The following is a 26,329-nucleotide window of genomic DNA, read 5'->3' on the forward strand; positions in this document are numbered from 1 at the left end:
TATTGGAGGGCAGCGTGGAGGGTAAAAATCGTAGAGGGAGACCAAGAGCTGAATACACTAACGAGATTCAGAAGGATGTAGGCTGCTGTAGGTACTGGGAGATGAAGAATCTTGCACAGGACAGAGTAGCATGGAGAGCTGCATCAAACCAGTCTCAACTGACTGACTGAAGACCACAACAACAACAACAACAACTTCATCTCCTTTGGTAAGAATGGACATCACAAATTAATAATGAAATCACACCAATGCCGAACTAGTGTTACATCGAAGCGTTGCGTCTTCCCTGATAGAAATGTGGAAAAATGAAACTTGTACTACAATGAATAATGAAATTAAACTTTTTGACTGGACGATTAATAATAAAACTATTAAGTAACTCAAAATAAGTTAGTATATTGTGCAATCACTACAACTACAGCTCACAATGCTTACATTACGTAGGTTGAAAGCAGAAAGACAAGTGCTTCTCTTAGTTACTCCAAAAATATTTAAAAAAATTGGCTGTTCCTTCTTTTATTACTTTGATAGGCTAACAACTATTAACAACGACACTAAAGGGTTATTACAGTAAGAAGACAGGCATTTTTTTTCATTTGCTCGCCGTATGTTCAATGAAGATGAATTTCTCCCATCCTCTGTTACTGTTAGACCTGTACATAAAAGACTGGAAACAGACAAAGCATCTCACAAAGTTCTTATACCTGAAACTGAGGTTTGATATCCATCAAATTTTGATAGTCAAACACTATGTACGATGACGAGTTCTTCACCACCATAAGAAAGATCTGCATCTTAGCTCTCTCCAGGGGGTATACGAGGTTCCAAAAGGCTAAACGAAGAAAAACTTAGACTCATCATGACCTAAAAGAAAAATAAGGATTGCAACAGGCATGCTAGGAAGGAATGGACTACAAATGAAACGAAAACCAAAGGGCATTAAGAGACCTAAACCAAAATGAGCATTATTCCTAGATGGTGACAATGATTCTGACGAAAGTGAATGAGTTTTTCAAGATTCGTAAGTGCTGAGAACTGTAATTTGTAATACCTGTTTCCAGAGCCAGAATTTGTTAACTCTGAATACTTAGAGTGCTCATCCATGTCAGGTGATTTTGTTTTAGTAGCGTTAGAGGAAAAAGAAAATATACATATTGTAGGAAAAATCCTTGCAATTGTAGGAGTGTTGTCCGAGTGTGAAGTGACATTTACCAGGAAAAATTTATTTACTCAGTCGAGCTGATAAACACACACTCTATGGTCCATGAGATTATTAGATAGGACTGAGGGTGGTTGTAATGCTGAATTCAATTGCAGCTAGATGCATGCTGTTGCTTGAGGTGGAAAAGATGAGCATTTGTTTTTGGTGAGGCAGGGGAGTCCAGGAGGAGGGCGCCGTGGCTTATTCTCCCTGAAGCCAGGTCAAAAAAATAAAAAAAGAAGCAGTTCTCACAATTTATTTCGCAGAGTTCCATAGGAATGTGAGAGCGGCGATTGTTGCTGGATGAGTCGAAGCACAGCTTACTGTTTGGGCAGGAGACGTCATATTCTATCCTGCTGCCTCTCAGATCAGTATCAATTTGACCAACGAAAACATTTCGTGAAAGTTTTGTTAGTGGGCAGACACTGGCTGGCAGAGAATGGTGTAGCATTTCTTCTAGGTCACTTAGATGTTCTGGATCACGCGGCTTCCCTCACATGCAAAATAACAGTGTGTTAATTGGATTGGGGCCTGAGACGTCGGAAATGTCACAGTGGATGCCTGTTGATGTACTGGGATTGGAGAAACGGTTTTTTCCTATCTCTGATGGAGGGAGGAAAGTCACAATTAAAGTCGAGTCATCACCCTTGGTTCAACAGTTTCAACCGCCAATCAGATCTTTTTACCCTAGGAGCGAGTGTGTGTGTGAAATCTTATGGGACTTAACTGCTAAGATCATCAGTACTAAGCTTACACACTACTTAACCTAAATTATCCTAAGGACAAACACACACACCCATGCCCGAGAGAGGACTCGAACCTCCGCTGGGACCAGCCGCGCAGGCCATGACTGCAGCGCCCAAGACCGCTCGGCTAATCCCGCGCAGCTTTTTACTCTATGAATATAAAATAGAATATAAGTAATGTATTATATTGACGTATATTCCATTTGACTCATGTTTTTATGAATAAATCTGTCGTGATATTCACATCCCAAGGTTCCATCATCACCTTTTATTTATGTTAATTACTTACGTGGAAGATAATAGGAGTAGTTTTACAATCAGGAATGCAATGTGTCGTCTCCAGTTTCCCTACACAGGGTCACATTTTACAGTCACTTGCTTGAAAATTCAAGAGTATAATTTTGATAGCAGTGTCACTGATATGGTGGCTCTGTGTCTTTGAGTTACTGACACAGGCTCATTAGAGGCATCCAAATGCCTGTCCACCGGAGAGACATGTTGTAAGTGGCACGCCAAAAAGTGAAACCAAATGCACCAGAAATAACTTAATTGTTTGTGGAAAGAAGCTAAGCTGAACTTCAAACAAGAATTCTCTTAGCGATCATATAAATGAAGAGACTGAAGTGCTACATAATCATAGGGTTCAAAGGAAGGCACCAAGAATGTTGTCTTTCAAATGCAGAGTAAGCAAAGTTTTAATGATATTTAATGTACCGTTATATAATATACAGGGTGTTTCACGTAAATTTTTCATTGGCAATATTTCTGGAATGACAATAGATGTTGACAAACGACTTTCATGAGTATGATTATATGGCAGGGGCTCACGTGCTCCATACGCAATCAATAACACTGGAAGTCACAATGATAATGGTAGTGGTCGCATCGCAATACGTCACCTTCATCCCGAGAAATTGGAACATAAAAAGACGCGTGAAATGGATGGAACGCGCCACTATTGCACTTCCCACAATGCAAGCATGATCTGCACTTTGCTCGTAATTGTGAAGTGATTGACGTACATATTCTTACTTTCACTCTTATAACGAGAGCTGGAAAAAGGGATTCCCACCACAAACGTTGGTATGTACATAACAGGGTTCCTCATATTATGTTGCATTTGTATACTTACAGACTACGGAGCAGTACCGGCCAGTGTAGCCTCCCCGTTCAACCCTTTTTACAGGAACGGGCTGCAATCGGTGCTATGTGTAGGACCAGCTCACTACGAAGCAGGTTGTTCTGTGTGGAATTACATACTGGCACATGACACCGGTGTACTGTACACCATAATTGGTATCATTGCTGTAATTGTGATATTAATTCGCCTTTCCATCCATCCTAGGCATTCGACATGGTATTCACAAATGAGGAAATGGTTAACATGATATTACTGTATGGAGAATATCACCAAAATGGCACATGTGTGCACCCAGTAGTAGCCTAACAGACTCATCCGACCTGCCATACCTGTATGAATACTGTTAGAAATCTTCGCACGACTGGGCGGTTGTGTCCAGGAATGTGGATCCGGAGCAGAGATGTAAAATATAAAGTAGCAGAGATAGCTATTCTGGCAGCCATTGCAATACACCTCATGCAGGTATTTGTGAAATGGAGAGAGAGACGGAAATCTCTCGAACAAGTGTGATGCGTATTCTGCACAGGAATAGATACCACCCATGTCACATGGTGCTCCATCAAGGCCTCCATGGCAACGACATTCACATTTGCCTGGAGTATGTCAGTGGGTTCTGCAGCAATGCCATGATTTTATGCACAGGGTACTGTTTACCAGTGAGGCCATGCTTACAAACGATGGGAATGTCAACTTACACAATATGCACTACTGATCACCAGGAAACCCACAGTGGATTCGCCGGATTGAACATCAACGTCAGTGGAGTGTCAGTGTATCATGTGATATTGTAGGACACCACATCATTGGCCCATATTTCATTGATGGCACTTTTAATGAGCGAGAGTATGAGCGTTTCCTGCGGTGTTCCTTACCTGAACTGATGGACGACCTACTCCTTCATCTGTGTCAAATAATTTGGTGTCAACATGATGGATGCCCTGCGTATAATGCCATGGTGGTACAACAGCTGCTAAACCAACAATTCCTACATCAATGAATTCGAAGGGGCAGTCCTATTCATGGATTTCCAGAATGGATGCCGGACCTCATCCCCATAGACGTTTTTCTCGGGGGCATGTGAAAGACGTGCTGTATCAGCACGTCCCAACAACAATGGCCAACATTAAAGACCATATTACTGCTGCTTGCGCCGCAATAACAGCACAGACGCTGACTGCCATGAGCTGATCTTTGCTGGAGCATACACAGCAGTACTGCCAACCAAATGGCGATCTCTTTGAACATATGTTGTAGCGTTTCGGGTGTGAGACATGTGATTATATATCGGCATACATTCTGTGTCTTTTGAAGAGGATGTATGTTTGTTTTGTTAGTACTACTCTATGTTTATGTATGTGTTGCACCATCTGCAACAGTTCAATTGTGTCGCAGTCATTAAAGATGTTCAGTGACATGTCTTGTATGTGGCATGTACCACTGTGTAACTGATGTACAACTACTGTGCGAAGCTTTGCCAGCCATTAATTTTGTTCATTCTGGTCGGTGGTTATCGGTATTTCGTTACCGTCTATTTTAGTACAGTCGAAAAGTTCAAAAAGCACGTACCAGTAAACTGTGTCCTTGTTTTCATTGTAGTTGACTGGACATATTCGTATGTTTCGCAGGCCGCGTACTATCAGTGTACATAACAATATGTAAGAACAGCATTTTTTGCTACGTAGTACGACAATCACATCGCGATTACGCGGAATGTGCGTTCATGCTTGCACTACGGGAAGAGCACTATCGGTGCGTTTCATTCTTTCACGCATTCCAATTTCTTGGGATGTAATTGATGTATTGCAATGCAACCAACGCCATTATTATTGTGATTTGTCATGTTACTGATTGCGTATGGAATAATCGGGGGTGTCCATTAAAAAAAGCGTTGAAACGAATATTTGCATACGTTTTAGAATGTCTCATAGTATTTACTTTCGTGAGCTCCTGCCGTACATTCATACCCGTGAAAACCGTTTGTCAATATCTATTGTGGTTCCAGAGATATTGACAATGAAAATTTTAGATGGGACTCACTGTATAAAAGGTCAATTTGTTTAGAGATCGATCATAACGGTTAATACTATTTTCACGAAGCCTTTTAGTCTTTCTTGTTCAGTCCAAATACTGCTCAGGGTGGTTTAAAACAAGGTGTTTTTAATCACAGGTTAAGAACGCTGTTTAATGTACTTTCTAAATCCATATACCATGTTTTTTCTGTGAAATCAGAGATGGAAATGATAACTACCTTTAAGGAGCACTATTAACAGGTTAATTAAATTAATTGTCTTGAAAGTCCCTCAAAGGAAGAGAATATTCGTTATTATAACGGATCTCGGTTTCAGTAATCAGGTTGTTTAAGAAGGGCGAGTGACTGGCCCACCCTTTCCGATTGCGTAAGTGGAGCTGCCACCTTATTGCCCAGGCACTGACGATTTTCCAGATGTTCGGCATATGGGCTTGGCATTTCCTCCTCACCCCTATACGTGGTTTAAACGCCAGCATCGGTTAAATGGGGGAAATGGGAAGGAAAAGAAAAAGGATGGGCTAGGGATAGGAAAAGGATAGGAGACAGGTTTTTGATAGGTCGTTGTGGGACATACTTGGTCTGGTTCCTCCCCTACGGGCTGTCCGGCATGGGTGACCCTTCGGTTAGCCACGCTACTGCCGGCATAGCCCTCCAACACTTTGTGTTACAAAAGCAGTCTCACATTTTTTATTTTTTTAGAGAAAGAAGATGCTATAAAATATAATTAAACCACTATGCACATACTTAAGCAAATTGTATGTTATTGCCATAGAACAACAAGCTAATAAACTTTTATTTTCTAAAATGAAAGATGATGATATAAAATATAAATGTATCACTTTGCACGAATTTAAGCACATTATACGTTTTTAAAGAATATTACGCTCACTTTTTTTAAGTCATATTTGTTTCTCAGGCTTTGTGTCTCACTGTTTCCATTTCTGCCCTAGTGTTTGTCACATTCCATTAAATGCGGTTCTATTGACGATATGTATTATGCAATCATCTCTTATTTTAACATAATGAATGTATCTGAATTAATTTTCAGTGACATTCTTGTAATTAACTCATAATTCGAATTACAGTACTTCAATCAGTGCAAATTTAATTGTGCAGGAGACTTTTCTCTTGAATAACATTTTTAAATCCTTAACTTCTATACCACTTTCATTTTCAATTTCAAATATTATTCGTGTTTGAGATATTTATTCGTCTGTCTTTCTTTCCAAATGTTTCGATTTGAATTACTTCCCCAATGACAAGTTCGGAATATCCTATCGAGTTCGTTAATGAAGCAATCCATAGATGGCGTTGAATCGAAGCACATGGTTCAACTGCCAGTTAAAGTATGTGCTCTGGATCTGTTTCCATGCCAACTATAAGACGCGCTGAAATTTAAATATTATTTTCAAAACCATAAAATATCTATAGAAGTCAATGAATTAGTCATCTGAACGACTTGTTACGTCTTGGAAAAGAAAAGCGTTTGGACACCGACATGTTTGCGACTGTTCTAGATTAGAAGACAACGCAGAAATTACGGATTTCTTTTGATTAGAGGACCAAGTTTCGGAACTGGAAACTATTTTATATGACCTAAATACCAATTTCTATGCATATATTGGGTGCAACATTTAAAACTTTGGGAGTTGCATCCCTTTTTCCGAGAAGGATGTAAAAGTAGAAACACTGCACTGCTAATCACAGAATGCGCTCATAAGATATTTTACCCTCTTATTGCTCCTTTTTTGGAAGTAATATAAACAGAGACTTATATGTGTCACGACAATTTTCGATGCAGTTTGAGAAATAACCGTGTTGACAGTTCATTGCGCGCTGCGGCAGAAACGCCATCGCACGCAAATGTGAGACAAAGGACTGAAACATTAAGCTTACCTTTGTTTGTTCTTCTTCTGTCGTCTTGAACAGGGGCACTAATGAAGAAAAGTATGATCCGTTATTATTTCGCAAATAATTTGTTGACAAAAATTCCGTCGGACTGTGCAGTGTGACGTCATAGGTCGGTGGTGGAAGAGAGGTAGGAGAGGAAAATGGCGAGTTGTTGCTGTGGGTTGTCCAGTGATCCGTTGTAGTAACTGCGTGAACAGAGACATAGACAAAGTGTGTGTTAAATGTAGTTGTCGAAGATAGTGATTTGAAGTGCTGAAGACGACACCATGACAGCAAACATGTATAGAGTTGGAGGTAGGCATGTATATATATAATGTTTTAAATAGCTAGGCCGGCTACACACTAGACTGCTGGGCGCGCGCATTGATATTGTAGTGCTTTACTCGATTGTTTAAAATGCGTTTCTTGGAGTGAAAATAAACATTCGACTTTTATGTGCACGTTTCACATGTTTGTATTTAACAGTATTCCATTCCATATCAGAAATCTTGCTCATTGTTAATTGTTTGGCAAACAAATTTGCACTATTTTTTTCGGATGAGCACATGAATGCTTGGTGTTAGTTTGGAAGGCGTCTAAACATTAATTTGGAAAAATAATTAGGTGCATATATAATAATTGGAAAATCTGCTTAATTTGTAGCTGTTGTACTACGATTGTAGACGGCTAGAGACCATGCCATAATATTTGTTTACATGTCGGGATGTGTTTGTTTTGATTTGTAATATAATGTGAAGTACTGACAACTAGTAGTGGCTTTGTTATTAGGTATACAGTTATATTAATCGGCTCGTTCCTTTTGCAAAAATGGTTTTTTATCTTTCGACCAGCTTTATTTAAGTGTTCGTCACTTCACCATGTTGTTTGTCAATGAATGCAATGTTGGTTTCCAGTAGTGAGAGATTAATTACAGTTACATGTAGTTATCCAAAATATTAGAACATAAGCTTTCTCCCTTATGAGTTGAATGTGAACAGCTTTTTTGATATATAATTTGTACAAAATTTTAGCCGACCCCTCCTATTAATATTGAACGCCACACTTTACACTGATTTACATTTGATATTTATGAAGAGCTGTAAGAAGAATGGAAATTCTCTTAGGGATGGAGAAGTAATTTGTGAGTCCCTGGTTCACTCTATCCAGACCATTACTAGAACCACAGATTCGCTTATGTAAAGTAACCATGCTGCACAAGATCATGAATATCATTACACTTGATTTGTATTGTAATAACAATGATATTACTTTAACAATGATATTACTTAAGTGGATCATTGTGCAAACATAACAGTTTTGAAATTATGGTGGATGTATCTTTTGCAAGGGCTCCCCAGATCACCAGTAACTGCCATTTTCGAGATGCCAGTGGCTGTTGCAGCATTATTTTGGAATCAATGGCTCTCTTTTTTGTTGCATGAGAGGTTTATTATAGACAAATCCTATGATTAGAAGTAAGGTACTAGCTGTGTAAGCTGTTTAGGGCCCACTCATTTTCTTCATTTCGTCACACTTTTATCAAACCCCGATTTCCTTCTTGTACAACAGTCTATCTTCTCGAGATATAAATGAAGAACACAAACAAATTCTACATTGTAAAGAGCTCTGCAATCTATCCAGTAGTTCATAAGGATGTTTTAATTAAGATTTCCAAAGATATGGTGAAAAGTTGCTCTCAGTAAAAGTGTATGGTGTCATTTATAGTTACAGTACTAGGTTTGGTGAAATAGTAGAAGTTCATAGCATTCATATTGACTCTGGCAGAGGTCAGATGTCTATATTAAATGAATTTAAATAAGGAGAATCATGTAATGTCAATCTGTTGTGCCAAGGAGTGGAAATCAACAAGACGTGAGGACTTCATGCATTCTGTGGCAAGGAGAAAAAGAATTGTTTACTTGTTGAGAACAAAGCATGGTTACAGTAAACAGGTTCCAAATGACATAGGTTGCCATGGTTACACAGAGATAAAGAAGATTCCTCATGAGAGACTAGCAGCAGCAACAATAACAACAACTCGATATGGCATTTCAGCAGTTGACTTGTGTTTCTTACCAGATGTGAGGGCTGAACGTGCCCTTGTTACGTATATAACGTCTAGCATATCACCCACTGTTGTCTCAGTCAGGTGCAAGCTTATTAGCATTAATTTTACATCAGAACTGGAGTCCATAGCTGAAATTCACATTAAAACAAAAGAAACTATCCCATTCCAATTCTTTCTTGCTGGGATAAAACAGATTTCAGTTGCAATCAAACGGGATGCGTGGATGGTTTGTATATTTTGCTTAGGTCACTTAGATTCCAAACTAACATCTTATTTACTTGGAAGCTGAGATTTTCTTTGAAAACTTTCCAGTGGAGATAATAATGATAATTTTGATAACTAACTGTAGGACTGACCAGCAATATCAGTGTATTTACTCGTCAACTGTTTCAAGTTGTTTTGCCATGTACATAAAATTTTTGGTGCGTCAGTTTCTTTTAAATATTTTATTTAACTTGGAGCCCATTATTACTGCAATTGTTTAGTGAGGGTTCATTTTATTACTGTGGTTTCACATAGTGATCAGATAACATGTAGGCCTATTCCAGAGCACATCACACTGTTTGTATTTTAAGTTACTATTAATTTTGATAGGAGGATTTAATTTTATCTTGGAATTGGTATTGTTCCTGGTATGCACGGCCAACCTAGGATGAAGGTTTTTTAAGTATTTTTCTGAAGTGAATGACAGGTTTTATCCGTTAAAGTAATTAGGGCTATGAACAATACAAGAAAAATGAGAAATTACTACCCAACATAAATATAAAATGTTGAGTTGCAGACAGGCCGAAAGCTAAATGTGTAACGGTCTTTTTGTTGCGCCTGTCTGCAACTTAGCGCATCATGTTTACAGTGAATAGCAATCTGTCTTCTTCCTTAGATTGTTGTTATTGGGGCATGGAGTTTCCAATGTAATTATGAGCTTTATTAAACCCTTTTATCAGAGAGGAACTGTGTAAAACAGTTCCCATTAAAGGAAATAAGTGTTCATTGGAGGTATACTGTGATTAAGATGGTTACATGATGGTCCATAATGGGACCATAGTGTAATTTGTTGATACTTCTGGACAATGAGCACATCATTACTATTTAAAGTGTTTTCTCTTACAGTATTCTTTTTGGTTCCAGAGGAGTCCAAGTAGGGAAACAAATTTGTTGCTCAACACAGAAGAGGAACAACAATGGCCCACATTGATTTTAAAAGCTGTAGACGTGACTTAGTTTTGTCTTCTTAGATGCACATTAAAACACTTGTGGCATAATTTGCATTCATAGTGTAAGGGTAGAGACAATTTCCAGAAAAATAATTAATAACTTTTTTAGAAATTTAGTACCCCATTTGAAATTTTGATGATATTTGTCATCTTCAGAAAGTCTGTAGGAACCATTTGGTCAAACATTTTGCACTTCTGCCATTGTTGTCTTAGCTAGTCGATGTCCTCTTTCCTCTGTTAGTTTCGTTATTTTAAACTTTTCTTTACTCCATTAACGTCATAAAACTATATTTTTATATTGTAACAGTGTTCAGTTAAATAGCACTGTGAGCGAATGTGTCAATTCCATTTGTATCAGATTTCATAATATTAGCTCTGTAGATGTATATGTAGATTTTGATTGCTTCGTAATTTCTGTGGCTAAAATAGTGATATATGCCTGGTGCTTTTTGTAGAAAATTCCTTTTATGGGCAACAAATCTTGCTAAAGGAAGGGACTGTATAAAATTTTGTATTACGTAAATGTGTCCTGAATGTTTGGTGGTTCATTAGGTTCATATCAGTGCATGATCAGTCTCCATGTACTCAAAAACTAATTTTATGGTGCCATGAGGTATAGTGTGTGTCTGGGTAGTAAAGCTTTAGGCTTCAGATTGTTGGCAAATGAGGGAAAAACTGTTTCATAAAAGAATTTTGTAGCATATATGTCTTTTAATTGAAATGTCTACTACACTTGTGAAACTTTATCACACTGCTCTTGTTCATGATTTTGTCAAACTAACCCATTGGTAAGTTCATATTAAGTGTAGAAGCAACAATTTGGAGTCTATTAAGTTAACATTTTCATATCACAGCTGTTGAATGAGGAGATGGATGTTTCTGACTGCCTCTTACACTTGCCTATACTTGAATTTCAAGTAAATGGATGTCCACAAGTCAGACTTATAATCATTGGTAATGGGTGATTTGTTGGAGAGATGAAGTTCTCTCTGTGATAATTTGGAATGTAACAGGGCAGTTTTCCAATCAGCTGCTCTACAGCAATTTGGTTGTACACATTGTCATTTAGAGCAGTTAAAGTAGTCATGGCCTGTTTAGTTTGACAGTGAAAACATAAAATGTTGTGGAAGTAGTGAAATCAATTAATTGAGTACACATAAAAGAGTGGGTAGTCAGGGAATCAAAGATTGTGTGATTAGCAGCAATGAAACTTTTAAGGTTTTGTATAGCCGCTGCTCGACATACAAAGCTTAAAAATATTTACAAGATTTTGTCTGCTGTGTGTGATCAACCCTTGACTATGCTACAGTGAACAAGTAGTGTTAAGATGTATAGATTAGTAAAATTGTTATTGTAGTGTGCATTTTCACTGCACACTAAGGCTTTGCTTTCTTTTCCTGTGTATATGTTGTGCAGGTATCATTTTAGAAATTCTTTTGTCTCTTCCAGATTATGTATATTTCGAGACATCATCTACTTCGCCATATCAAATTAGGAGGATAGAGGAATTAAACAAGGTAAGTTTTGTAAATGATCACTTACTTATAATTTAGGCGTGGAAAAAATTCATGTCAATGCGCTTACGCATGCACATGTGCACCCCCCCCCCCCCCCTCATTGACACACACACACACACACACACACACACACACACACACACAAAAGTATATGTAATCTCCAGCACATGAAGGATGACTAATCATGTATCATCATTAAACATTGTTCATGTTTCATTGCTGTGGCACCGTTTGTATGTTGTTAGGCTAACATTTATTTGACAATAGTGAAAGATGGGTACACCATTACGAATGTGCAGTACGTTCAGCCTCCAACAAAATGTGATTGCAAACTCATGTTGTTTGGGATACCAACTGTTTTCTCACTTATTATTTTTATTATTTTGAGCTTTTCCTCATTACAGAGGCTTATCTCCAACATAATAATTTACCTGGAAATGACAATACAAACAATAAACGTTCTTAAACTATACTCTCAAAATATTTCTCCATGTGTTTCGATCTTGCGTGTCCTCTTCCTCTGCGCCCATTCTCCTCATTGTGTGCTGTACATTTTGGAGCCAGGTGGTCACAGGTCGTCCTCTTCTTCTTCTCCCCTCCGGTTCCCACTCCAGTATCAATTTTGGTATTCTGGCTTCCTCCATTCGTCGTACATGCCCGTACCACTGTAATTTCTTCCTATCCATTACGTCATATATTCTTTCTTTTATTTCCATTCTCCTTATTACTTCGGTGTTCCTTATCTTTTCTTTCCTGGAGATTCTTGCTGATCTTCTCCAAAAGTCCATCTCTAGAGCTTGTAATTTTTTAATGTGCTTCATGTTAATTGTCCAGGTCTCCGTTCCATACAGAACCACACTCTCTAATATGGATTTGTATATTAATTTTTTTGTTCTGCTCATTACATTCCTGCTCCATAAGACTGAGTTAAGCATCCCAATGACCCTCCGTCCGCTACTAATTCTTTTATTGATTTCTGACTCTGATTTTCCCTCGATTTCTAAAATGGATCCCAAATAACAGAAAGTGTTTATCTTTTTGATTTTCTTTCCTTCAATGTATAGCTCATCTGAATCATTAGTCAAGTATTCTGTTTTTTGGTAATTAATCTTCAAACCCCAAGTTTTGTATGCTACTGCTAGTTGATTGCACATATAGTTAGCATCCTCCCCATCTTGTGCTACGACTACTTGATCATCAGCAAATAATAAATGATGTAGGTAAACTCCATCTCTTATTTCTAATCCCATACTATTACATTTATGAGACCATGTTCTAAGGCTAATATCTATATAGATTTTAAATAATGATGGTGACATGGGACAGCCCTGTAAAAGGCCTTTGCTTGTTCTAAATTTCTGTGAAAGTTTATTACCAACTTTCACTTGGCAAATGTTATCTTTATACATCTGTTGTATTATTTTAATCAAGGAAGGGTTTATGTTTGCCATATGTAGTGCTCTCCAAAGTAATTTTCTTGGAACAGTATCATACGCTTTTTCTAGATCTATGAAAATTAATCCTATACTTTTTGATTTTTCCCTATGTTTCTCCAAAATCTGTCGTAATGTGAAAATATGGTCTACACATGATCTCCCAGCCGTGAATCCACATTGTTCTTCTTGGGTTCTAAAATTTTTTTCCAGTTTGTTTTTAATTACTTTCGCAAAAATTCTCATTAATGTGTTTGTAACACAAATTCCTCGATAGTTTGAACAAATTTTGCGATCCCCTTTCTTAAATATTGTATTAATGTAAATTTCTCACTTCACCTGTTATATTAACTGCAAATATACTTGTGGCACTTGTTCTGTTGTACAACCACCCCAGCAATGGAGGATCGGTTTTTGTCCACCAGTTGTTGTTAGCTAATAGCGAGTGTGTAATTCCCACCCAGCGTTCTCTCATGCAATAACTTTACTAGGGTCACAAATTAAAAGCTTTGTACTAATAATCAGTGCTCTGTTTTTAGGTTTGTTATGTTCAAGAGCATAATTCGAATTACCACATATTTAACTTTTTCTTCTTGAATCTTTTCTTATTCCTTGCCTTCTTCCTCTCTGCCTGTGTCTATTTACATTACTACCCCCATACCATCATTACATTATCTATGTGTCAGAATTTAAATCATCATCCTAATTTTCCTTCTACTTATTATTTTGGTGATGCATATACTGAGTGATGATGTATAGTTTTGTGTGGCAGTTCAGTCCTTAACTTTGTGTACCAGCTCTTTAATTTATAAATCTGCCTGGTGCTTTTGATTTTGTTTTAATTCAAATGATTTTGATGCTTGGGGACAGACAGTACTGCATTAGCTGCTGCTGAATTATTAAGCATGCTCCCTTTGTTTATAATTTAAGTTTCACTTGTGTGTTCTAAAATAACCACAAAAATGAGCTGGGGGGAGGGGGGTTAAATTCTGAGGAATGATACAGAACAGGAAACAGGCTCCAGACACTGACAAAAGCCTCAAATTTTTGTATTAAACCATGTTATGCCTACATATATTTAGCTCTTACAGGTTAGCTGAAACTGTGCTGCTATTTCCTGTATGAAACTTTTCGCTCAAAGTGCAATGGAAGAAAAGTGCCCTTATGACAATGCTCTTATTCTTATCACTTTCAGTTACAGTGAGATCTGCAAACATAGTTGGCGTTCAAGTCAGATTTCTTGAGTAGCTTTTAAGATTGTGTCAGTTCAAGAAATGCACCATATCTCCGTTTTTCATTATCTATCTTTTTATTATTCCATATTTATGATGTCTGGTGTGGTGGTGTGTATGCTTGTGGATAAGTAGTATATGTAACAAGCGGGTGGTGTGTGTGTGTGTGTGTGTGTGTGTGTGTGTGTGTGTGTGTGTGTGTGTGTTTGTTGCTGTAAAGCTGTAATGTCTCGTGATTATGTTCCTGACAATGAGATACGTACGAAAGAAGTGAAACCTGCCAGTGACATACAGCCTCCCATCACTGATGCTCCAATGCTTAATGGTCTCTTTCAAGTGACATTGCTCTTGGCAGTTCCTCATATTCTCATTCCGTCAGGCACAGCAGAGAACTCTGTAATCTAGTACTGCACATGTGGTACGCAGCTGTTTCTCCTCTTCTTGCGAGCCTGATGTTCAGCAGTTAAGTGCCACTGCACAGTCATGCATTAGCAATTTCATCTACACAAATATGTGTGGTGTTTTATTGAAGAAGGAAGGAAAATCTTTAGAAAGTGGAGTACAAGGGACACTTGAGAGTTTCTCTTGATGTAAAGGAAATGCAAAACTTGCAATCTTATGTAAAAGAGATGAGAGGAATGGTGAAGCATGACCAATGATAGTTTGCAGCATTTGCTACTTTCTGTTTGCTACAAGTTCTAAGGTTGTTAGGCTGCTATAAAGTTGTTAGTTCTAGTTAGATAATGAAAGATCACATGTTAAAAAAAAATTAATAAAATTATTTAGAACACGCCAACAGTAAGAATGATAGGTCTGCATAGGGTAGTTCATCTGACAAAATACAGTTTTTTTTAATATAATTGTCACCTGATACGCTATTTTATTGATAGAGAAATCAGTTTATTATTGTGTTTTAAGCACCGGATAGTTATTGGAGAAATCAAAGATGGGGTCATTATGCGAACTATAATTCAGTGACAGTGAATGTGGACAAGTAATGGTGTTATGATCCGCAGAAAAAAGAACTGGAAGAAACAAAAATGTGCTGTACAACTTTTATACAAAATGGTGCAAAAACTCTGGCTGGTAATGACATGCAGCAAAGCTAAACTCTGCTCAGTGTTATTTAGATGTTCTGTAGTCAATCCAGATCACTTCAGAGGGTTGCAATGTTGGTTCCATGTACAGCAGCTGGTTCTTTCTCGCAAACTCTCAGATTTGAGCTGGTGCACCAGCTTTAATGAATTAAGTGTGCATAGGGTATTTCCCACCAACTTTCATTGCACTGCCCTTCACCCCTCCCTAACAATGAATCTCTGTGAAACTACTAAGGTACAAATATTTTTGAATGTTATTTCCTTCTGCATCAGTGGAGAGTCCAGAACGTTTGTCACCAGTGGGCACCATCTTGTGGAGAATTGGATACCTTACAGGCACCACATCGCCAGTAGTATGCATCTGGTTATACATGTGCCAACTGTAGCTCTCTCCATGTGTCATAAACTAGTTATACAGTGACTAGAGAGAATGAGGTAGGTCAGATCCTTCCCTATTCTAATGCGCCATTTCTCTGCCAAGAAGCCAATAATAGTATTATGTTGTGAGGGTGAATGAGATGTCTGGCAAGATTCTTACCAGTTTGTGACACACATGATGACTTTAAAATAAGTAAGAGGATTTGTAAATGTCAACATGTATGTATACTTATATAGAGTACTTTTGGTGGCATGCTGACCTTGTTACTAACACCCTGATGAAAAAAACTTTGCTACCGCCATAGTGAACAGATGTTGTAAAGTTGGAAACTTGTTATTATTTTGGGGATGTACCGTCATAATTATACTATCTGCCAAAAATGTAGATATGAAACAAACATATAAGAACATATAGTGTATTTAAATAGGGGTATTATGAATAGGTCTTTCCAGAAGGTGGCAGTGTGGAGTGTAGCATTGTATGGAACAGGAACTTGAAGAATAAGAACGACATGCAAGAAGAGAACAGAAGCTTTTGAAATGCACTGTTGCAGAATATGGAAGATTAAGTGGCAGATCATATAACTAATGAAGAGATACTAAGTCTGATTAGAGAGAGAATAAATTTATGGCACAACTTGACTAATAGTCAGGATGCTGAGGCACCAAGAAGTCATCAATTTGGTAATGGATGGAAGTGTTGAGGGTAAAAATCGTAGAGGGAGACCAAGTCTTGACTGCAATAAGCAGTTTCAAATGCATATTCTATAGTCGCACAGAGGGATTTCCCTGTGAGAGGGATGAGAGGCACAGAAAGAAGAAACTGTCCAGTATACGTGCCCAACACTAGTGTTAAAAGTCTTGTACTGATTAGAATTATTATGTGGTTGACGTTTTAGTGAATAAATTGGGAGGGTCCTGTGTACAACCAATTGTAGTTCTCTCTTGAGCCCCACATGGCTGCCATGTCACCTGTTTTGTGGGTATGGAGAGCCTTGTGAAGCGTGGCTGCTTGCTGCTGGCAACACTTCCCCATGCCACTGCACCCTGTCAATTCCAAAGTAATTTTAATTGGAGGGAAGTGATAAGTATCCTCTATCTCATTGTCATTGTGGTAGGGGACCATTGTTGGTAGTTCAGGCTATAAGGTCGTCACTAGCTGATATCTTCTGCAAGCTACTATGACTTGTCTTCATCTGAGGATAGTAGGTTGCAGGATTACACAAAGATGAAGAGTTTTACACAGAAAGGACTAGTGTGAACAGCTGCATCAGACCAGTTTTCAGACTGAAGACCACAAAAATGGGCATAACATATTAATGGTTGGAGTTACAGGGAAATTGCGCATTCCTGGGCCGACCAACACTTTCTGAATGGCCATTTCAAGTGCACATATAGACAATATGATAGTGTTGAACGTTGTGTGTTGTCTGCAGTAAACTGAACTTTCCAAAGTGTGCATGTGGACAAGTTATGGAGTTTAAGGTGACTTATTTACGTATTTTTAATTTCTTTTTATTTTTGGAGGGGATGTGTTGCAGTTTTGGCAATGTGTGCATTTGCGATATTGTGTAATTGTGCAACTGCATTCCATAGGAGAAAGGGAGATGCATTACTGATGATATTTGCACTTAAAGATGTAGGGCAATGAGAATTGGCCCTATGTGTATTCAACTAAATGATAGAAACTTGTTCTGCGAGTCAGTGGAGGAATGTGGAATTTCATTTCTAGTCTTCGCACAATATGGGGACACTGCTACCTGTTTGAAGATGTTTCTTCACTGTGGCTTTTGCACACAAGTACTATTTGGTTCATGGAGACTATGGAACCTGAAAGTATACCTGTTCAGTGTGTTACTATAACTATAATCCAATAGAATACTGCCCATTCCAGGTTTCAATAAATTTTTCAGACTTTTTGTCTGAATTGCAAGTGCTTCCTTCTTGGTCTGTCCTTGGTGAAATTTTTACTTTGACAAAACGCAGAGAATGGCTCACTTCAGAGACACGTTTTCTCAGTGGATAGTTTTATTTGTTGATTCTGTCATTTTTTGCAGACAAAATTTAATTCATTACTGATCATTCCTTCACTATGTTGTGATCTGCACAAGTCTTAACATAGTTAAGGATATCATTGATAAAGAGAAAGTCCCGCAGTGGGCAAGTAATTCAGGTGTACATATGATTAGCGTGTTTGCTTATTCTAAGTTGATGACATTGTAGATATATTTATTCGTGTTACTGTTAGCAAGAAATTGTTCAGATAGTAGAATTATTGAAACCCAGTTCAAAAGTGAAATAGTTGTAACTGACAGCTGCAGTACCGGATTTTGACGTTTTAGGCATAAATTGTTGGGCTGTGTATACAGAAGAATGCTGAAGATAAGGTGGGTAGATCACGTAACTAATGAGGAGGTATTGAATAGGATTGGGGAGAAGAGAAGTTTGTGGCACAACTTGACTAGAAGAAGGGATCGGTTGGTAGGACATGTTTTGAGGCATCAAGGGATCACAAATTTAGCATTGGAGGGCAGCGTGGAGGGTAAAAATCGTAGAGGGAGACCAAGAGATGAATACACTAAGCAGATTCAGAAGGATGTAGGTTGCAGTAGGTACTCGGAGATGAAGAAGCTTGCACAGGATAGAGTAGCATGGAGAGCTGCATCAAACCAGTCTCAGGACTGAAGACCACAACAACAACAACATGTACCAGTAGTCTTTTCCGTTTGGATAAAACAATATTTAGATAGATTTTAAGTTTTTCCGTATCGCCCTTCGTTACATTGTGGGAACTGCTACAGAAGTTTGATTTCATCATCATCATCATCATCTTGGACAGTTTCCAGCCACTGGCTGGGTCTGTCGGGAGCACAAGCCTCTCCATCGTGTTCTGTCTTTCCACCATTCCCCCTCTTCCACCTTCGTCCAGTTCTCTCCTCTTCTCGCTACACATTCCTTCACTCCCTTCACCCATCTATCTCTTGGTCTTCCCCTGGGCCTCTTCCCCTCCAGTTGCAGATCAAACATCCTCTTTGGAATTCTTCCCTCATCCATTCTCTTCATGTGTCCATACCACTGCAGTCTTGATTTTTCTATCCTGTCCTGTACTGGTTCCTCCTTTAGTCTTTCCCTCACATACAAATTTCGCAATCTGTCTCGTCTTGTTACACTCAACCTGCTCCTCTGGAACTTCATTTCACTAGCTTGTATTCTACTTTTGTCGCTTTTATGCATTACCCATGTCTCACTTCCGTATGCCAATATGGGGACAAAGTAGGTTCGGTATATAATTCCCTTGGATTTCTGTGGCACCTCCTTGCTCCAAATAAGCCCCCTAATGCATTTGAAGAACTGCCCTGCTTTTCTGCACCTTTCATTTATTTCCATTGCGTTTCCCCCCTTACTTTCAATCATGCTTCCCAGGTACTTGAAGTTCTCTACCACTTGTAGTTTTACCCCTCCACAAGTTATATCCACATTTGGCCTATTCTTCTTCCTTGTTGTGACAATTATTTCACTTTTCTTTGCAGAGAAATGCATTCCATATTGTGCTGCCGTTGCCTCCCATACATCTAACTGCTCTTGCACCTCCTTCTCGCAATTTCCCCATAACATCAGGTCATCGGCAAAAAGCACTGCTTTCATTTTATGATCTCCAATCGCATCTGATACTTGCTGTAGGATTTCATCCATAACAATAATAAACAATAAAGGTGAAAGTGCACTTCCCTGTCGCAGCCCATTTTCCAGCTTGAACCATGCAGTACGTTCCCTCCCCACTTTCACACAACTCTCACTTCCCTCATACATTTTTCTGACTTTTTGTGTTATCTCGTCATCTATCCCTTTTGCTTTCAGCACATCCCAGAGCTTGTCCCTATAGATACTGTCATACGCCTTCTCAATATCTAAAAAGGCCATGATTAAGTCCTTCCCGTACTCATAGTGCCTTTCCTGCAGTTGCCTTACCGCAAATATGAGGTCCGTTGTTGATCTTCCCGGTCTGAAACCATACTGCTCCTCTTGCAGTCTACTTTCAATACTGCTTCTTATTCTCTTCTCCAGGATCTTTTCATAGATTTTTCCACAGTGGCATAGCAGGGTAATTCCTCTGTAGTTCTCACATCTCCTTTTATCCCCTTTCTTGAAGATCGGGACTATAATTCCTTTCTTCCAATCCTCAGGAATTCTGTTCTCCTTCCACACCACCCTCAGCACTCTGTATAGCCAATGGGTTCCTACTTCTCCTGCTGCTCGTATCATATCCACTGTTACTTCGTCCCAACCTGGTGCCTTGCCCCCTTTCATCCTCTTTATGGCTTCTTCCACTTCATTCCAAGTTAGATCATCAATTTTCCCACTATTATAATCGTCTGCTGCCTTAGGCTCTCCATCGCTGTTAGTTACCCGCTTGGCGGCATTCAACAGATCTTCAAAGTACTCCTTCCAAATCTTTTTGAGCTCATGCATCTCCTCCACAACTCTTCCATTATTATCTATGATCCTCAGGCACTCGCTTCTGTCATTCCTCTTATTTCTTACCATGGTGTAAAGTACTTTTTTGTTCCCTTCACTGTCCTCTTCTAACATTCTTGTCCATTTTTCCATCCACTTCTTCTTCTCCGCCCTTACTATGGTCTGTGCCGCTTTCTTGCTTTCCTTATATTTTACCCTAGCTTCCTCTGTTCGGGTCTGGAACCATTCTCTGAAGGCTTTGTTCTTTCGAAGTACTGCCTCTTTACATATGTGGTTCCACCATGGGGTTTCCTTAATTCTCCTCTTTGTGCTAGTTCTTCCGCACACAGTCTCAGCTGCCTCAACTAGAGCCCTCTTAAAATCTCCCCATTCTTCTTCCACTGTTCTCTGATCTTCCTTTGGCAGCTTCTTCCTGATCAGTGTCTGGTACTGGGTCCTCCGTTCATCCTCTTTCAGCATCCATGTCTTCAACCTTTTCTCCTGTATGTCTGTTGCCCTTCTATCTTTTTTCTCTCTCAGGGTGGCTACCAACAGCCGATGGTCACTGTCTAAGGCCTCAGACGGAATGACCTTAACATCTGTGAGGCTGCTCATCATCTGCCTATCCACTAGTACATAGTCTACTACTGAAGTTTGGGACCAGTCTCCACTGTACCAAGTTATTTTGTGGCTACTTCTCTTCTTGTACCAGGAATTTGCGATCGCCAGCCCATTCCTCTTGCAGAATTCCAGCAACAATTTTCCTTCTCTATTTCGGTTCCCCCAGCCCTCTGGTCCCATTATCTCCTCGAATCCTTTCCTGTCTGTGCCAACATGTGCATTGAGGTCCCCTATTATAATCTGATCACCTCCATTTAGCTGCTTTTGCATGTCATCTTCAAATTCCTCCTTCTCCTTTTTTGTACACCCCACCTGTGGGGCATATGCTTGGATGATTTCAATGCTTTTTCCTTTCACTCGTACTCTGGCTTTTATCATTCGATCATTGATACCTTCCACCTCCTCCTGCAGACCCTCTCTGACCACTATTGCCACTCCATTTCTTCCCCTCTCATTCCCTATCCAGTACAGTTTACATCCTTTACTTAGTGGTTTTTCACCAACTCCTCTCCATCTAGTCTCAGCAAGTCCCAAGATGTCCAATTTCCTCCTTTCCATCATTTCTACAATTTCTTCTAACTTCCCAGTTAGAGTCCTTACGTTTAAGGTGCCCAGTCGTAAACCATCTCGTAATCCTTTTCCATTGCTTGGTCGGTTTCCTTTAAATCCGTTCCGTGATCCGAGGCATGTTCCCTTTTTGAAAGCAGTTGATTTATCCACTACTGGCTTGCTAGGCCTATCGCAGCTTCACCAGAGCCCCGTTAGCCGTCACGTTTCAGGGTTCCCATAGGGCCTTCCCAGCTACCGTAGCGGTCCTGGGGCACACGAAGTCCCTGCTGTACATCGCCCCTATAGGCAGTCCCCTACTTTGTGCCGTTGCCCATCTCCCACGACTTGGACGAGGGGTTGGACTTATGGGAGACTACAGTCCAGACTACAGTCCAGAAATTGAAGGATCAAATGTGGCTAAATTTTAAGAACAATTTAGTGCAGTTTAATTGTATATGAAATGTGTTTGATTTCTAAAAGTGTAGTGCACAAGTAGTTTCATCAAAAAGTAATGTTAGAGTTTGATACAATACTTCCTAATTCCGGAAATCAGTGTTATTAATCTGACAATTTAATTCATGCTTCCAAGATCATAAACAGTGCAGAATTGAATTCTTGTTCAGGAAAGGCTCGGCTGTATCTAGTCCACAGATACAATGTCAGAATGTCTTGTGTTTCATCTCGTATGTTATTATCCACTATGGATGATGAAGAGAAACGGTAATTTTAATTGGCATTCATTTGGGTATGAAGCTGCAACCAGTCCCTGTTTTGGACATTTTGATACCGTTTATTTTCTGTACCTTAGCTGGACAAAGTTCAGTTAGACGCTATCGCTGTGCTGGTGGAAATAGCGGAAATTTAGTTATTGGTTACAAAACTTCCATGAAACAAAAAGGTTGTTAGATTTTGGGCACTTACAGTGCTCTGTCTTGCGGTATGTGTGGCTGCCATAAGGTATCCATAAAAAATCAGGAGTATGAAGCCGTTTTATTCATAGGCATATGATTCTTTAAAAAACTGGGGATTTACGAATATCAAAATTTAGTCTTTTGCACTATAATAAAGTTTTATTTGGATCACATGCATTTCACTTTACTTAAAATATTTTCAGTGGTCAGTTTTTACTTGTGCATAATTTCCATACATACATAGTGTATTAGAGGTAAATGTGGATGTATTCAAACATGCAAGTGAGAAAATATTTGATGTCAGTGTAGTGCGGTGTACTAAAAATCGAATGCCAGTGTGTACAAAAGTAAGTGGAAATAAGTAAAAGGCGAAAGAGTAACCACTGAAGCTACTTTGAATAAAATGAAATGCCTGTGATCCAAATAAGACTTTATTGCAGTGCAAAAGGCATTCCTATGTTACTTTTTTATTTAGTTTTGAGTGGTTTTACGTATCTAATTTTTTCCCGTCATCCTCTTGCTGTTTGTCCTGTGCTCCTCACACGAAGCTGTCTCAGATTTTGTAGCAGATTGCGATAAAATTGTGGGAAATGCCGGCAGTCATTTCTTTTTGGTTTGAAAGCCAAACTCCATTAACAAGAATATTATGAGAAGGATAGATTGCTACTCACCACAAAGAGAAGGTACTGAGTTGCAGGTTGGGACAATCAGAATACTACTAAATATTTAATCTTTTGGCCAAAAGGCCATCTTTGGAAGTAGGAAGCACATAGCCAATTGCTCAAAGGGGGGGGGGGAGCAACACACACACACACACACACACACACACACACACACACACACACACAGCCACTGTCCACTGTCTCCAGCTGCTGTGGGCAGACTGTAGGCTGCAATTGGATCTAACATGAGCATGCATCGAAGATGGGTGATGGGAGCAAGGAGGCAGCATGAGGCGGAGGTATAGCAGGGATATGGTGTGAATAGCATAATGCTGCTGGTACAGAGTTGGGTCACTGTACTTGGGCGGAGGGGGCAATAGAGCATAAAAGAGAGGGGGGAGAAATAGAGAAGGGGACAGGGCATGTTGGCGGAATGGAAGGTGTATGTAGTGCTGGAGTAGGAAGAGGGAAAGAGTGTTAAGTAGATGGAGGACTGAGACTAACGAAGGTTGGTACCAGGAGGATTATGGGAACGAAGGATATGTTGTAGGGAGAGTTCCCACCTGCACGATTCAGAAGAGCTGGTGTTTGTAGGAAGGATGCAGACAGTGGAGCATGTGAAACAATCACTGAAGTGAAGCCCACGATGTTGGGCACCAGCAGGTGTTCTAGCTGTCCCATGGTCACAGTTTGACAGTGGCCATTCATGTGGGCAGATGACTTGTTGTTAGTTGTCATGCCTATGTAGAATGCAGCACACTGGTTGCTGCTTTGTTTGTAGATCACATGGCTGATTTCACAAGTAACCCTGCCTCTGATAGTATTGAAGATGCCTGTGACAGGGCTGGAGGATGTGGTAGCTAGAGGATGTCTGTGACAGGTCTTGCATCTATGTCTTTTGAAGGTATATGGGCCATGAGACAAGGGGTTGCGAGAAGGGGTAGCATAGGGACGGACAAAGATATTGCCTAGGTTCAATGCGTGGCAGAATACTGCAGTGAGAGGGTTGGGGAGGATAGTGGGTAAGATATTCCTCGTGTGAGTGGACAAATGAGAGGTAGTCAAACCCCTGGCAGATACTGTGATTCAGTTGTTCCAGTCCTGGATGGAGTGATATTGAGTCATGAGGAGTGTGCTCCATTGTGGACTGATGGTCTGATGGTGGGTATATGAGAGGTGGTAGGCAACTGGATAGACAAGATAAGGGAAATCTGTCCCTTGGTGTATTAGGAAAGGAACTGCTTGTCACTACAGATGCGTTGATCTCAGGTGACTAGTGTGTATAGAAGGGTCTTCTTGGTATGGAATAGATGGCAGCTGTCAAAGTGTAGAGGTATTGTTAGTGGTTGGTGGTTGTTGGATTTGATGTGGCCAGAGGTACTGATGTAGTCATTCTTGAAGTGGAGATCAGCATTGAGGAATGTGGCTTGTTGGGTTGAAGAGGACTAGATGAAGTGACTGGGGAAGAAAATATTGAGGTTCTGGAGGAATGTTGATAAGGTGTCAATACCCTTGGTCCAGATCACAAAGATCTGATGAATCTGAACCAGGTGAGGGGTTGGAATTGTGGGTGGCTAGGAAGGATTCCTCTAGATGGCTGATGAATAGTTGGCATAGGATAGTGCCACATGGGTGTCCATTGCAGTACCATGGATGATCCCTTCACAGGAGAAGTAATTGTGGATGAGTATATAGTTGATCATGGTGATGAGGAAGGGTGGCTTGGAGTCAGGAAAGGTAATGTTCAACAGTGCCAAGGGCATGGGCATTGGGGATGTTAATGTAGACAGTGGAGGCATCAACAGTGACAAGCAGGGTACCAGGTGGTAAAGGACTAAGAACTATGAAGGGTCAGTGAAGCAGATGGTTGATGTCTATTATGTAGGAGGATAGGGTATGGATAGTATGCTGAAAGTGTTGGTCCACAGCAGCAGACATTCTCTCTTTGGGATAATAGTAACCAGCCTAATGGGCATCCTGGGTGGTTCGGTTTATGGACATTAGGGAGCGTATAGAAGGTGTGAGTGTGGGGAGTGGTGGTGGTGGTGGTGGTGGTGGTGGTGGTGGTGGTGGTGGTGGTGGGAGGGGTGGGGAGGGGAGGGGAGGGGAGAGAGAGAGAGAGAGAGAGAGAGAGAGAGAGAGAGAGAGAGACCCAGGGATTCCACAACTCTTTTGTGGAGACGTGAATGGCGAGCACGGGATCCCAAGCCCAAGCGTGTGCAGCTCTCTGTCCTCTCGTGGCTGCATATCTTCCCTTTCCACATCCCTCCCTGTCCCCAATTCTCCTCCCCCCCTCCCTTCCATCTCTCTTTGGGAGTATGCTTTGCAGCTACATCCGGAGACGGATGCTTGTGAATGAATGAAGTAGTTTCTCTTCCTTTCTCTCAACAATGTAAAGTATCTGTCCTTACTTTGTCCTTGTTCTTCACTTTACCTTCTTCTCCGCTTGGTATTTGAGAATTCTCTTCTTTCCTTTTCTTTGTTCCTCCCTTTTTCTTTCTTTCCTCCCTGTGCATGTCTGAAGGCCAACCCATACTTTCCCACTACAACTTCAGCCCACAAGAGAAGGCTAGATGAGTCTCGGCCACAGAAAATCCTTCCATCAGTGCCAAAGTTCCTAGTTGTTCCGTGGTTGGACAAAGGTCAAGACTTCTCAACAGTCAACCCTTTCATTATTCAGAAACGTGTCACCGCAATTGCAGGTTGTGTAAAGTCTTGTTCCTGCTTATGAAACGGCACCTAGTTAGAAACAGTGCCGTCCAGGCACAAAAATTGCTTCGAATTACACTGCTACACACTTTCCCTCATCGGGCGGAAACCCACTGTACTTTAAACTCATCGCGTGGGTTTGCTTATACAAGATCACTTGACAAATTATCAAATGAGGACATTCAAAATTACCTGTCTGATCAGGAAGTAACGGCCGTACTTCGAGTAATGAAAAGGGTTGAAAAGGAATTGGTACCGACCCGCACTCCCTTCTAGACGTTTGACACAGTTCAACTTTCATCAAACATTAAAATGGGATATGAGATAATTTCAGTTTGCCCTTACACCCCCAACCCTACGCGTTGCTATCAGTGTCAGGTTTAATCATACTAGCCAGTTGTGTTCCAATATGGCCAAATGCGTTACCTGTGGCAGGGATGTCCATGAGGGTGATCACCCACCCCAACTCCTCGTTG

At 40.0% G+C, this 26,329-nt stretch overlaps 1 protein-coding gene across 4 annotated transcripts in view; it reads left to right on the forward strand.

The window, feature by feature from the left end:
* The first annotated feature begins 7,027 nt into the window (after nucleotides 1-7,027).
* The window catches only part of LOC126471633 (metastasis-associated protein MTA3), a 228,201-nt gene continuing 208,899 nt past the window's right edge, over nucleotides 7,028-26,329 (forward strand). Inside the window, exons 1-2 of one of the 4 annotated variants that reach the window (XM_050099878.1) lie at nucleotides 7,028-7,322; nucleotides 11,739-11,806. In XM_050099878.1, the coding sequence (XP_049955835.1) occupies nucleotides 7,295-7,322; nucleotides 11,739-11,806 (96 nt within the window). In that variant the 5' untranslated portion in view covers nucleotides 7,028-7,294. The remainder of the gene's footprint in view (nucleotides 7,323-11,738; nucleotides 11,807-26,329) is intronic. The other 3 variants (XM_050099871.1, XM_050099877.1, XM_050099874.1) reach the window with 3 other exon arrangements.

Source organism: Schistocerca serialis, chromosome 1 (genome assembly GCF_023864345.2).
Source record: "Schistocerca serialis cubense isolate TAMUIC-IGC-003099 chromosome 1, iqSchSeri2.2, whole genome shotgun sequence".
Lineage (NCBI taxonomy): Eukaryota > Metazoa > Arthropoda > Insecta > Orthoptera > Acrididae > Schistocerca > Schistocerca serialis.